Source organism: Cladophialophora yegresii, assembly GCF_000585515.1.
Source record: "Cladophialophora yegresii CBS 114405 chromosome Unknown aczIN-supercont1.1, whole genome shotgun sequence".
Lineage (NCBI taxonomy): Eukaryota > Fungi > Ascomycota > Eurotiomycetes > Chaetothyriales > Herpotrichiellaceae > Cladophialophora > Cladophialophora yegresii.
In genome coordinates this window covers 1,246,512-1,260,761 of record NW_006913045.1, presented here as the reverse complement: position 1 = coordinate 1,260,761, position 14,250 = coordinate 1,246,512, and the positions used below count along the sequence as shown (strand labels likewise).

The window sequence follows — 14,250 nt, the reverse complement described above, 5'->3', positions numbered from 1 at the left end:
ATCATTCCGCCACCGCCGTTACAGGGCTGGATTGCCTGGACCCAGACGGCGAGGTCCATGGGAGTTCGCCGTAAGAGTCAGGGACGATAAAGTCCTCCTCACTGTCAACCCTCTTCCACCTCAGCAGCCTTTGCATGGCTTCCACAGATTCCGCCAGGTTCTGGCCCGAACGCAATGAATCCACCAGCAGGTCTGAACCTCCTCTGAAGCCCACACTTCCGCATCTGCCAGGTAGCAGGAGATTTCAGTTCTCGTGACTTCAATGGCAAATGACTCCGAAGATCTTGGTGCCATTCAGGCATCTGTGGCCGAAGCCTCTTTATCGAGACATTGAGATGAACTCGTTCGTAAGTTCAACGACTGCCACCGTGGCGGCGCACTTTCAAGGTCAAATTGTTAATGGGATGCATCTCAAAAAGCTACCCTTGACAAGCTCACAATCAATCATCTAGCCATTTCACGTCATGTCATGTATTCTGTCTGCTTTTGCCATCACTGTCCTCCGTGACGTCCGCACTTGGAAAAGCCTCGTGTCGCTTACTTCCCTTTCACCTGCTCACTTCCTTTTCGCCTGATACTCCTCCTCGGTAACCTCGTCATGCCACATGGTCTTCCCATGACTGACAGCCAAATGCATCATGAAGCTCCCATCGTCGCCCCCGTGCCAATGCGTCGTGCCGGCACTGCACCACACCGTGTCCCCCACGTTCAGCCGTCTCGGTTCGCCTCCCTTGTCGCACACCCAGCCCGACCCGGCCAGCACGCGGAGCATCTGCCCGTGCTCGTGGGTGTGCCAGTACGTGCGGGCCCCGGGCGTGAACATGACGTGGTTGATGTTGATGGTCGGGCCGGCGTCGGAGTAGATTGGACTGCGATTGTGGGCCGGTGTCAGTGTAGAATAAACACGGTGTCAGTGTAGAATAAACACAGTGTCAGTGTAGAATAAACACAGTGTCAGTGTAGAATAAACACAGTGTGGTTGACGATGTCTTGTAGACGGGAAGGAAAAGGGGTCGGCACTCACTCCATCCAGACCGTGCCGGTGAAGGTGCCGCCCGCCTGCCTGCTCGAGGCTGACGGGTTGCGGGACGAGGGGATGATCGTTGATGGCATCCTGGATATCTGGACTTGGGGATTAGGTATGTACTCGTGGTGTGCTGACGCGGGAGTAAGATGAGGGCGTCGGGTCAAGACTCTGTCAAGGACAAACATACACGGTCACTGTCACTGTCACTGGCAATGTCGGTGTCTCTTTCTCTCTCTCTCTCTCTGCCACTTGGTCCACTCCACCTTAGTCGCAGATCTTCCACTATCTGCCTTGGGGATACTAGTAGCCTATGCTTGCTTCCACCGTGATGTACTAATACTTTACAGTGGTGTAACTCGACTGGAGACCACTGTCTCTGCATCCGACGTCGGCGTCATTGGAGACGCCAGCAACAGCGACAACACCACGATTCCCCCACCCCAAGGTTGGAGTCAGCAGGTGGGTCGGTGACCCGGTTGATGTCGTGCAACTTCTCCAACGGAAGATTCTTGCCATCACCAAGATGACTGTCCCGCTGAGCAAATCCGCATTTGTGTAGGGGAGAAAAGTAAGCCACATCCAGTAATCCATGTTGGTCTACATTCTATATAATTGACATGGTCATCGCCGCTACGTTTCCTAGTAGTCTCGTTACAGACAGCCACACACGCGCTGCGCATATATATCCGGCGTACCCCAATCGAAGCTCGACTCTTGTCCCGTGGTCGCAGCGTTGCTTCTTGGAGCCACCCACGAGCTCGTGGCGCTCGATCTTTCCCACCGACGCCGTTCGTGACACCCGGTTCTACTGCAAGAGTAGGGAGCCCTTGTCCCGTTAAGCTCTTAGACAGAAGCGCCGCGTGACCTGTGGACGCATTGGGGCGTGTTCCATGATTGAGAACAGCTCACCCTCAAGCATGTCGCATCGGACCGTATCGGAGTGTAGCGTAACCTCTTATCCCAGTTCGAGCGGAGCTCTTGGCCTCCGAACTTCACAGAATACTCAACACACCACAGCCGGCACGACGACTCTGCCTCACTCCTGCGGCTTGTAACTGGCGCCTCTCTCTAGAGCCTTGCTCGGCCTCCCGCTCCGCCTCCAGATCGTCGATCCATCCCCGGGATCCACCATGTCCGTCGCAGGCAGCACCTCTCTCAACAGGTCATTGATATCCAGGCCCCGGTCCTTTGCCATCTGCCACTGTCTCGGATAGCCCAGACTGACCTCCTCGAACCGCACGCCGTCGCGCCAGTCGGTCCTGCGGACGTGCAGGTGGCCGGTCACGACGACCTTGGCGTTGTAGCGCGTATGCCAGTGCTCGGTCTTCTTGGTGCCGCACCACAGCGAGAACCGCGGGATTGTCGGGATCGTGATGGTGTCTTCCCTGAGCGGCCAGTGGTTGACCAGCACGAGCGGGATGCCGCGCCGGGAGGTGGCCTCGAGCCGTTCCTCGGCCTTGGCCACGAGTTCCTCGCACCATTGATCGCGCGACTCGTACGGGTCCGGGTGCAGGAGCGCCTCGTCCGTCGCGACGATGTTCTCTTCCATCGCCCACTCGAGCGCGTCTGCGCGCGACACGTCGTCCGGTCGGAACGAGTAGTCGTACAGCGTGAACAGCGGGCAGATGATACACGGCCCGCCCTCGCCTTCCCACTTGACGTACTCGTCCTCGGGCGTGATGATGCCGTACTCGTTCGCCACGCGCAGGCATTCCGCGTACTTGAGCTCGCCACGCAGTTCCTTGTTGAGCGCGTCGTCCTCGTGGCCGTCCGTCCGATCGCCCCGGCCTGGAAGAGTGTAGAGCTCGTGGTTCCCCGGCACCCAGAACACTTGCTTGAAGAGCGTGGTGGTGATGCGGAACGCGTCCTGGAGGTGTTCGAGCTTCTCGCCCACGTCGCCGCAGATGATCAGGCTGTCTTCCAGGTGGGGGCGCAGCTCGTCTAGGGCGTCGCGGTTGTGCTTGTAGCTGAGATGCAGGTCGGCTATGGCGTAGAGTTTTGTCATTGTGAAGCGTTGGCGGGTTTCGTCTGATCCGTGGATAGGTCGAAGGTACGGTGCTTCCTGGTACTCGGCCAAGTCAAGCCAGGACTCGAGCCAGTGGTACCACACAGGAGCTCCGGCCTGAAGGGCAGCAAGTGAGTGAGCACACACGACTGGGGTATCTTGCTTGAGCAGTAAGAGCGCTCATGTGACAAAATCCAAAGCGGCAAAGTGACTGGTTACGGATACCGTTGCACCGCTGCCATAATGTTGCGTTGTGGGTTGTCCGATCCTATCTTTCTCCTGCAAGAACCCCTCTATGAGTGACAGGGGACAGCGTGATAGTGATTATGGCTTGAGAGCGCCTTGATAGTTCCCCTACTCACTCCTCTTCAGAGTAATAAGGCTACGTGCGTGGATTCGGTGAACGAGATTAAACTGAGATTCGACTTAGCAGGGTTGACCGACACTAGCGCTGGGTGTTGGCCAATGAAAGCCTGTCTCCCACGCCTCCGCAACTCCCGGAGGCGCAAGAACGTTTCTTCCGAGTCGGCGCTGGCCAACAATCGAGCAATAGAACACACGAGGTCTACTCCTTACTGGGGCGCAGATGTTCGTCCATCACCGGGACTCTGAGGATATGACAAGTCTTGCAGGTAAAGGTGAAGTGACGACGAGAACAATCATACCTCTACAGCCATGCATCGAAGAGACATCGACGCACCAATTTCACTCCAAACACAATCAGTATCGGTCTATACGCAGGTGCCATGTTTCGCAGGCCCATTCAATTCATCTCAGGCAGGTCGACTCAGATCAAACGAATAAGATCACTCTCCCTTTCGTACAAGACTTGACCAACAACACAAGATGGCTTTTCTCACCTCATCTTTTGCCCTACCCCAGGCAGTAAGTTCCTGTGCAAGAAGCCAAAATGAACCAAACTGAAAGCATATGCATGCCCTGTAGTTCTTCCCATACGCCAGACCGATCCCTGCGGATAAACCGACCGGTAGATTCTGTGCTCGTGTCCTATTCCCATTGCTTCAGATCCCGCCAATCACATTACGCCATTTCGCGTGTCATAAGTATCCGACCCCGAACGCCCGTGGTATCTTATGGCTGTGTAGTATTTGCTGTTCGTCATTCATTAGATCGATTCTCTGTGTTCGTGGCCGTTGCTTCACAAGCAGGTTTGCCCGGAGCACCCCCTGTTGGCTACCGGACCCAGTTCTCGTCATCTCTTTCATCGTCCAAGACTAATCGAGGGTCGGACATGTCAGGAGCGGCTGACCACGACGGATCGTCTGCCATAAATGCTGGCGCTACCGTAGTCTTCGGTTGCTGGGCCGGCTCATAAGGCATCACATCAGGGTGCGCGAATCTCATGGCTTCTTTGACCGTATACGAGTGTTCCCCCGTTCCTGTACTTCCGGGCGTGGATATGCTCGGCGTCAATCCCCGACTCACACTGGACAAACGCGAAGGCTGCTCCGCATCCTGTGGGTTCATCTGCATCTGTGCCAACTGGTTCTGCATTTGCATCCTTTTCGTCTCCGCTTCGGCCTGTTTCAGGAAATCGTCAATGGCGAGACTTCCGAGGTCGTCATCCGCCAGCATGCTCGCTTGAGGGGTACCGAAAAGGGACGAGGCCGAGCTCAGCCGATGACGTTCTGAAGCGTCGTCTCCGCCAGGACTGCTGAGCTCATTGCTCATAGGTCGATCGTTATTCCAGCCGTTGGGGTTGGAATTGGGAGACGGCTCTTCGACTTCAGAGTGCTCTCCGCTCGAAGGGCTGATCCCTACCCTATGGATCTGGTTCGCCAGGTCGGAGGGGGAATGTTGAAACGTAGGAGGCTGCGACATCAGGTACGGGGAGTTCCTCTTGCTCATGGGGTTCAGGTTGTACATGTTGTTATTGTTATTACTATTGGTAAGATCTAGGCTGGAGTTCGTCCAATCAATTGAGGACCCGTCATTGACTCCTGACCAGGCTGGTGGCTCGTATTGATGTGCCTGGTCGTAGGTCATGAACCAGTTGTCCGGAAACGTCTCTGGCAGAGTCAGATCTTGCTGGCTCGGGTTTTGACTGTTCGCAAGACTGGTAGACTGAGAGGGTGGCGTATCTGCGCTGAATGGGGAATAAGCGTAGGAGCGGGGGTCAAAGCTGGGGATTTTGAAGTCCGACATGGGCGACTGCGCCGCCATTTTCGTTGGCCCAAGTACAGGTGAGTTGTGCTCGGATCTGACCTTGCGCTCTACGATTTGCATGGCTTCCGTAATCGAATTGTGCAGCGGCGACTCGTGGAAAGGTCTTGCGGATTTGGTCAGTAGAAGGTTGTCTGTGGAACGTTGAGCGAGCTCCCGGTGGCCATGAAGCGAGTTCGACCTGGAGGGGATTTTGTATGGTGTACCAAGCTGATTATGGGCGTCGTTGAACCTGTGGACCGGTTTGTGATGGCCATTGGTAAAAACGGTCGTCTTGGGGTCATGGGCATTTTTGTTATGCCATTGCTTGGGGTGATCCTTTGGCTGGATGTACTGTGGTATGTCTTCAGGAACCGGGTCTAGGTGTGGCTCCTTCTTCAAGGAACAGTTACAACGCGAGCCATGTGAGCAGCAGCAGGTCTGCGGGTCTGCGCGGACGTCAGCGCCATGTCCTTTTTTACCATGTTGCAGTGCAAGCGCACCATGTTTTCCATCATGCTTGTCGTGAGGGCAGTTCTCTTTTGAATGTCCCTTGTCGTGGCACTCGCACTTGACATGTTGCGAGCGAGACTTTCGCAGGCCTCGGCAATGTTGGCATTGTGACACTGGGCGACCCTTTTTGTTGACATGGACGAGGAGACGGTCTGACCGAGTCAGTATAGAGAACCACGACTCTTGAGTATCGTAGTAAACTCACCTTGATGGTGGCAAGAACTCACGCGATGACCCCTCACACACGCTTCGCAGGCGAATTTCTCCCCGTTGATGAGCATCTTGGATGTTCGCTTGTTCGCTTGATCGCAACGCTTCTTTCGTGCGGAATATTTCGTCGCAGAGAGCGATCAGGGCAGGTAAGGTTTAGCGGAGGGCCCGATCGCTCGACCGGTTAGATGTGACGGTCGCAAGACAGCACCAGTGGGTACGCCGTCGGCCACGGCAGCGACAATGGTGTGGAAAGTCGAAACCCCGGACTCAGCAGATACGTATCGACAGGGCAGTTGAAACCCAATAGAAAGCGCCGGGTGGTGCAAGCATGAACGTCGTCGACCACGCTATGGGAGAGTGCGGAAGAGGTGTCGTGGGATGTATCCGAAAAGACTTCGTTAAAGGAACTGCCAGACGCCGGAAAGGTTGACCAGGAGAAAGGAAAGATGAACTGTGACAAGATCGTCTAGTATGGGTCCGGATCAGCCATCTCGTGCTTCTCGATATCCCGCAGAGTGATGCTGTTGTTGATATTGTGTGCTACGAACCGAAGCGGTGGGAGGAGTGCTGGTCGTAGAGATGGGGGTGTGAAGGGTGGAAGGCAATTTGTTCCAGAAAAGCAACAAGCGAGGAGGACGCGGAAGGATGGAGGTTTTGTTGGAGAAAGCCACTGAGCAGTGGCTCGAGTGGTCAGTGGGATGGACCGAAGAGGACGGGAGAGCAAGGTGTGTGAGGTGGTATTTCGATTCGAGTTTGGTGGACTGCAGAATTCGCAGACTGTGCTGCTTGCTCGCCGTGAGATGAGTACCACGTCTTGTGCTCCGTACGGATCCACGGTCGAGTTACTCCAGACTTGTCGTTGATATGCTTGATCTTCAAGGCCTGATTTCCTGTTCTTGAAGTTCCGGAAGGTTTTCGAGAACAAACCCAGGTACGTACCGACTTTTGCTCGTTCCCTGAGGATCGTGAAGTGAAGGGGGGGGATGCGTGAGCGGCCCTGGCAAGAGCCCTGAGCAATGCAATGCAATAGCGGCTGCTCTCGCAGGAGCGGCCCACCACCCCTCTTCCATGGGCACCGCCGCTATTTGGGCGCGGTGTCTTCGCTACACTGCCACTGCTTTGGGTTGGCCGAGGACCGTTCTCGCCCAGCGCAAAGCCTCTAACCGGCGGGCACAAGTAGGGTTGCAACCCCTGTCCGCCTTTTTGGCTATGCCTAGCATCTGGAACAGAGGCTCCGGCAGCGTCGGGATGCGAATGCTGTCACATGGTCGCTACGTGATAGTGAGTACTCTGCAGGCTGCTCTGTACGTTGTGACCCGGAGAATTACCTTGATCAACCCTGCAGGAACGAGACAGGAAGAGTCACAAGATATGATTTTTTTTGGCTACCCACGAGGAGCTGCAATACGCCGTGCTCAGCCATGGCACGAGTTGTATCAAGGCCCGATGATCCCTCTCCCCCGGCGGACACTTCCAACAAGTTCTCCGCGCATTTCGTTGTGGGCAATCATTTAGAGTCTGATTACTTGGTCACGGAGCTTACGACTTCCCTCTACTCGTCTCTTGTGTCAAGGATGATGATGAATCCCGCTGCACCGCGCTATTGCGGTGAGCTCGAGCCGCCCATAATCGAAACGTGGACGAATGCACAACAAGGCCCGGCCAGCTCGCATGCGCGACGTACAGTGCAAGTCCTTACGTAGGTACAAACTCGGGTTCTTTTGGTTATCTGAAAGGCTATCCAAAATGTTGCTGAAATGCTCACTCATCTCATAACTAATATAGCAGGCATGAGTCCGAGGTTTCCAAGCCCAAGCAAGTCGGGCACTCTCAAGGCAAGCTCGACAGCAGTGGTGCAAGGTCACCATCATCGGTATTGTCCGTTCGTCGAAGTCGTGATGCCTCTCGCGTCTCGCGTTCGTACTGTTGCAGCTCCCTGCCCAAACAATCGAACGCTGCTGATAATCCAAACTCCCGTCAATGCCCTTCCTGTACAGCCAGAAGTATTCTAGCACCGAAAAGCCCAAGTCCAATCACAGCTCATCACACCCATCTCTGTACAGCCCAAGAATAGCTCACCTTGTCCTCTCTCCTCACGTGGAAGGTCCAGCCTTGAGGACCTCCTCGGTGGCTTCACTCGCGTACTTCTCAAAGTTCTCGTTGAACAATTTGCCCAGTTTGGTCACCTCCTCGCCAAAGTCGGCGGAACCAGTCCACGACTTTTTGGGGTTGAGAAGTTCATCGGGCACGTTGGGGCACGTCTTGGGAACGCTGAGGTTGAACACATCATAGGTTTCATACTCAGCGTTGGCAAGCTCTCCAGAGTGGATGGCGTCCAAGATGGCACGGGTATATTTCAACGGGCAACGCTTGCCACCAGTGGTAGCACCGGCACCAACCCAGCCGGTGTTCAGCAACCACGCGTTGGCGTTGTGCTCGGAGATCTTGTCAGCGAGCATCTTTGCGTAGCGCATCGGGTGCAGGGCCAGGAAGGGCTGCGCAAAGCAGGACGAGAAAGTAGCTTGAGGCTCAGTGACGCCGTCTTCAGTTCCTGCCATCTTCGATGTGTAACCGGAGATGAAGTGGAACATGGTCTGGGCAGTGTTCAGCTTAGAGATCGGCGGCAACACTCCACGAGCGTCGCAAGTCAAGAGGATGATGTTGGAGGGGTGGTTGTCCGACATGCAGGGAATCTTGGCGTTGTGGATGTAGTCGATGGGGTATGCGCAGCGAGTATTCTCTGTCAGGGTGGCATCATCATAATCGACATCTCGGGTCTCGGGATCGAAGACGACATTCTCCAAGACTGAGCCGAAGCGGATGGCATTGTAGATATCAGGTTCCTTCTCCGCGGACAGACCAATGCACTTGGCGTAACAACCTCCCTCGATGTTGAAGACGCCCTTGTCTGACCAGCAGTGCTCGTCGTCACCGATCAACTTGCGCTTAGGATCGGCTGAGAGCGTTGTCTTGCCAGTGCCAGACAATCCAAAGAAAACAGTCACATCACCCTTCTCGCCCTCGTTGGCCGAGGAGTGCAGGGTCAAGACGTTGTGCTTGACGGGCATCTCGTAGAAGAGGACTGTGAAGATACCTTTCTTCATCTCACCAGCATATTCGGTGCCGAGGATAACCATCTCTTTCTCAGCAAAGTTGATGGCAACACTGGTTGCACTGGTCATCCCAGTCGTGTATCGGTTAGCAGGGAAGGATCCGGCGTTGTAGATGACATAGTCGGGGTGGAAGTTCTTCAGCTCTTCGCGTGATGGTCTGATGAGCATGTTGCGCATGAATAGTGCATGATAGGCACGGGCGCAGACAACGCGGACGTTGATGCGGTACCGCTCGTCCCAGCCGGCGAAGCCATCGATGACATAGATGCGGTTTCGGGTATTGAGATAGTCAACAGCTCGTTCTCGGTTGATCTTCCAGACCTATATCGTAGATGTTAGCAACCTCTCAATCCAGTAACTCAATGAAGCATGAGCAAGGTGCAGCTCAAAGGTTTAGGCGGGGCTGATAAACACAAGCCGCAAGAAATTGCCGACAATGATAGGAACTTGTTCCAGACGCTAACCCCGGCCGTGTGCACCCGCAGCCAAGACCTGAAGCCGCGGCATAAAGCTCCAGCTGCGTCATGGGCCTTCCCGAGCAAATGCGGGGCAGGGCCACACGTCAAACCGCCCGTGTTTCCTGCCGTCCGTGGCGCATCTGCGAACCACTGCATCATCCTGCATTGCGGGGGAACGGCACTCTGTAGTCGTCGAGTTTCGATCGATGACACCAAGAGAAAGCTGAGGCCTTTTTGACTAGCCGCATGCTGGATGCCATGACATGTGCTCAATCTTCTCGAATCGGCGGACCAGTCTTGGAAAGACAGATAGAAAGATAGCAGAGCAATACTAACCTCCGGCGACATGGGTTTGTTGACGGGTCCCCACCAAACATCCTTCTCCGACCCTTCCTCTTTAACCACACGCTTATCTAGTGGGGAGCGGCCAGTCTTGGAGCCTGAGTATGCCGTCAGGGCTCCTGTCGAGGTGATTGCAGTGCCAGTCTCGTAAACCAGAGCATCCTCATATAGAGCAGATACTGATGGGTTCGCAACGATGGCCACACGGTCGTAGTCGATATGTGCGGAGGTATGTAGTTCTTCCTCGAGCTCCGTGTGCTCGCGGGATGGCCTGGATTGAAGGTGAGTCAAACGTCATGTGTAGTCAAGAGGGGTCAACAACAACGTACTCGACACCACCTGGGTGGAGGGCGGTCTTGTTGACCGAGTGAGAGACCATTTTGGTGGAGTAATTTCGAAGCTGGGTTTTGGCTAGCTCAGAACGTGCTGTGCCAGTTGCTGGAGAGGGTGACTGAGGGCGGATGTGGTCGACAGCTTGAAGACGGGAAGAATAGTCTGAAGCCATGATTCGGGGAACGCCCTGATATTGTATCTTCCTGACGATGGGGCCAAGCCGAACAGAAGTGCTATTTCCCGATGAGGTCGCGGGACAGATCGGAGAGCAACGAGTTGGGTTTGCGTACAGAGGTAATCCGACTCTGCCCGATCAAAGCTGATTGGAAGAGACGCAATGCCGTTCATATGCCGTGTTCTACTAATTGGAGATCAAGTCCACAGCTGCGGAGCATGCGATAACGATTGCAAATGCCCTTCTTATTATCGTCTTAGAGTACCGTGAAGTGGAAAGAAAGGAAGGGAGGGGTGACGTTAGACAGCTGGAACTGAGGTGGAGGCAAACATCCCCGTCCGCAGCTCCAGCTGAGGAGAAACTGCCACAACCGACACATTGTTGCTCTTCCCCCGCTACCAATTACCTGATACCTTGCAGAAGCCGTTCGTCAACTGCCTGTCAGCTGTAATGTTATTTCCATCCTCTCGGCTGTGCGTCACTTAAGGCGTCTTTGTGCTCGAGGCAAATGTGATTCTCCTCTTGGCCGCTCAGTGATTTTCCCAAAAAAGATGGCCATGACGAGGGGTTGCATGTCATCGACGAGTCCTATTCGATGGGTCAGCGGCTCCGTTAACCAAGCACTCGAAGATGGACATATGGAGGCACCGCATCTTCAGGCGGGGAAAGCCCAACATTATCATAAAGCGAGAATGAGTGACCCAAGCATTATCAAACCGTATCCTCTAAGTACCAGATGGTTGAGACATCTACATCATTGCAACTCGCCAATGGACACAAAGGTGCGCATCCGCCGCTCGATCGACATCTCCTAGAACTCATCCTCACAATCCATCTGTCCGAGAAACCCCAGATTATCCCAAGGCTGCGTCTTCTCCAGAATTTAGTTGGTGGGAAATTGTATAGCGTTGCATTTTGCTGGCTTTCACGTCATGGACTTCAAGCAGTCTTCTGCCATGCTCCATAGACTCCAAGTAAACTGCTTAGTGTGCCCGCAAGACCGATAATCCCATCATCAAAGTTGGCATAGCCGAGATTGGTGCTGGGTACCGTCAGGTCGCAAAGATCGGAGATTAGCTGGATATTAACAGCTTGTTGTTGTCTATCATGAGCAAGTCAGCATTGTCAGTTCTCCATACGCAATAAACCAGAGCCCGCAATGCCCAACATACCTCGCAATCTTGACCTTCTCAACCTTGGCCTCGGCGTCCTTTTCATCGACAGCCTTGGTCCGTTCGCGCAGTTTGTAGGTGTTGTAGAGCCCAGCAAGGGCGCTGGCGGCCAAACCCGTGAACCAGAAGCGATAGGCCGTGGCCTGAACACTCTTTGCTCGAGGATCTTTCTTGACGCCCATTGCGTCCAACACAGTCATCGTGTCAAAGAATAGGTACCCAGTGTAGCCAATCTGTCTCAAGATTTGCAAATATTGGGTGACCTTGTCGCCATTATTCGACTTCATTGCCGCATCATAGATCTCGGATCCGGCGCGGATGTGTTCGACGAATTTTCCCACTCTCAGTATCTTCCTTGTCAGACTGAGTTGGGTCTTTATCACAGCCCATGGCAGGATGGCGCTCGTCGGGTTGTTGGTGCGGTAGAGGTACCAAGCATAGAATCTCGAAAAGTATTGGATCGTCCGCAGTACTTTGTCTCGTCCAACTGCGTAGATAAATCGCGTCAATAGGCATTCACTGAGGGGTCAGGATCGCTGCTTACCGGTAGTCGCGACATATCGGAGGTAATGGGTCACCGCAGGGTGATAAACAAGGGCATCTGCGACCATGGTTACAAAGCTCCCTGCGCTATTCAACTATCAAAGACGCTGAATTCGGAGACCGGGCAGATTGGAAAAGAGGACGGCCTAAGCACAGAATCAAATGCAGAGGGATGGCTGTCGGTTGCGCAAACAGAGAAGTTGGAAGGGTAGGAGAGGTCGACCGCCCCGGAACAAGAACAAGACACGCCTGCCTCGGCACCTTCGGTCATTCCCAATGGATGCCCCTTTCCATCTCTCTGCTCGCTGTCTCCCCTCAAATGTCACATGAAAATGTAGACTTTTGTATACAAAGTACATTCATCGGGCTTAGAGACCTCCTGCGTTCCGTTCAACTGGCGGGAGCTCACCAGCGAGATGATTCAGCATGTGCCTGTGTTATCTGCTTGCCACTTCAGCCTCCTTGTAACCTCAAGCAAAGCCTGGATTCGAAGTCACTGGGTTCCGTACCTTCCAGCAGCAGTCAAGATCCGAATGGCACTATTGGCATCGCATTCTCTGGCTCAATCGGCTTCAATCCGCTCTACCTGCATTCATAACTCGCTTCTATGCTCTTCACAACCCATTAAGGAGAGTCAAACCTGCTGTCTTGCTTAGTCAGTCTCTTACCATGGCCGCTGGCACCAGGTGAAGACCTGATGCCTCTGAAGATGTATAGCTATCTGGTCCCCCATGTAAACGAGCCGACGCCGATAAAACAGTGGGCTGGAAAGCGCTTACGCCTTCCGCATCACTGGTAATGTGATGCTTAGGCGAACTGATCTCAGGTGGACAAGATCGTGGTCTTGAGGTCCCTGCCGCTGCCCAGCCGCTTTCGCGGCAACAATTCATTTTCAAACACGGAGTATCGCCTACTCTGTTGAAGCCTGCGAGCAGTGAAGCGCCTTAGCACACCGCGTGACTGACCAGAAAAAATAGGCATATAACATTGACAAGTACAGAGTTGTTCGCAAATCAGCCTAAGGATGTATCTGGTCAACAACCTCTGGGACCTGTTCTTCACGAACGCGCGTTCAGTTGTGGGATTCTGCCCGGTGACTGTTGACAGCGGGGGCACAGTGTCTACTGTGTCTCGCGGATCTGGCACTGTGATAGGGGAATCACTGATTAGTATGTACGAGGGTAAAGAAGTGCGCCTATTCGAATTCCAGGTGATCATTCTGATTTGTGGTTTTTTTTTTTGCGTGGATTTCTTTCGAGGCTGAGCTTTTGTGAACAAGCCGTGTGACGATATGGGGTAATACCTCACAAACCCTGAGGTCGAGTATTGCAGGCGGCGTCCTCATGTATTACGCTGTGGCCTCCCTCCTTCTTTTTTTGATACTCCTGTGTGCGTTACCTCCTGGGGCAACGGAATCAGATCTGAGCGTTCGTGAGGACCAGGAGCCTCTCTCCTCTTTGATTGTGCTCCAGGTTACTCATGGCTTGCTCTGTCCAAATGACGATGCCGACTCACCGCAAAGAGCGAGCACGTCTTTCTGACCTCCTACCAGTTTCTACAATCATCCCCGAAATTCTTCATGCATAGAACGCCCCGTTCTCAGACATTGCGCTCTTATATCTGGGTGGCGACAGGCGTTGACCAGGTCCAATGGATGTAACAGGTGTGCGGAAGAGAAGTGGTTGGTCTGGAATACGCTCGCACTTCCAGTCGTGACTGCTATCAAGAGACCAAAGCAGCAATCCAACAATCCACGCCTTCGTCCACTCCCCTGGCATGAATATTTGTGGGTACGCCGCATGCAAGACAGATCGAGTTGACCAATGACAATCATGTCGATCACCCATCTGCAGCTGGGAGGCCTTTAAGCTCGGAGAGTGGCTTCAAGTTCCGTGTCACAATCGGCGCACCCAAAAGTGGACCCTGACAACTCGTATGTCGAGCAAGGTCCTATGTGAGTCCTGGCAATCATGGCACGAATCGATGGGAATTTTCTACCACATCATGCACGGATACGAGGACATGGCCTTGGTATTGTCAGATTGTCCCTCACCATGGTGCTCGTAACGTTGCCGTGCTCAGTCGTTAACGACGGACTGTGCACGCGTCGACATTGAGAGATTGGGTTTTTCCAAAGATGCTCAATCATGCGGCTCGGGCGGCACTTATTTGAGGGTTAGCTGAAGAGGTTTG

The 14,250-nt window shown here is 53.9% G+C and overlaps 5 protein-coding genes across 5 annotated transcripts; all 5 read right to left on the bottom strand.

Annotated features, from left to right (window-relative positions):
• Positions 1-556: 556 nt before the first annotated feature.
• On the bottom strand, positions 557-1,113 carry A1O7_00457 (uncharacterized protein; the record flags this gene model as incomplete). The annotated part of the gene is made up of 2 exons (XM_007754498.1): positions 557-869; positions 1,025-1,113. 2 exons carry the CDS (start codon positions 1,111-1,113, stop codon positions 557-559), a joined length of 402 nt encoding a protein of 133 aa, XP_007752688.1.
• Positions 1,114-2,063: 950 nt separating this feature from the next.
• On the bottom strand, positions 2,064-3,032 carry A1O7_00456 (uncharacterized protein; the record flags this gene model as incomplete). Its single annotated transcript, XM_007754497.1, has 1 exon — positions 2,064-3,032. One exon carries the CDS (start codon positions 3,030-3,032, stop codon positions 2,064-2,066), a length of 969 nt encoding a protein of 322 aa, XP_007752687.1.
• A 1,194-nt stretch (positions 3,033-4,226) lies between these two features.
• On the bottom strand, positions 4,227-5,989 carry A1O7_00455 (uncharacterized protein; the record flags this gene model as incomplete). The annotated part of the gene is made up of 4 exons (XM_007754496.1): positions 4,227-5,549; positions 5,609-5,644; positions 5,699-5,860; positions 5,936-5,989. 4 exons carry the CDS (start codon positions 5,987-5,989, stop codon positions 4,227-4,229), a joined length of 1,575 nt encoding a protein of 524 aa, XP_007752686.1.
• Positions 5,990-8,014: 2,025 nt separating this feature from the next.
• On the bottom strand, positions 8,015-10,213 carry A1O7_00454 (phosphoenolpyruvate carboxykinase [ATP]; the record flags this gene model as incomplete). Its single annotated transcript, XM_007754495.1, has 3 exons — positions 8,015-9,355; positions 9,829-10,105; positions 10,164-10,213. The coding sequence occupies 3 exons, from the start codon at positions 10,211-10,213 to the stop codon at positions 8,015-8,017; spliced, it is 1,668 nt and encodes a 555-aa protein (XP_007752685.1).
• A 1,068-nt stretch (positions 10,214-11,281) lies between these two features.
• A1O7_00453 (uncharacterized protein) lies at positions 11,282-12,125 on the bottom strand (the record flags this gene model as incomplete). The annotated part of the gene is made up of 3 exons (XM_007754494.1): positions 11,282-11,444; positions 11,515-12,001; positions 12,059-12,125. The coding sequence occupies 3 exons, from the start codon at positions 12,123-12,125 to the stop codon at positions 11,282-11,284; spliced, it is 717 nt and encodes a 238-aa protein (XP_007752684.1).
• Positions 12,126-14,250: the final 2,125 nt, after the last annotated feature.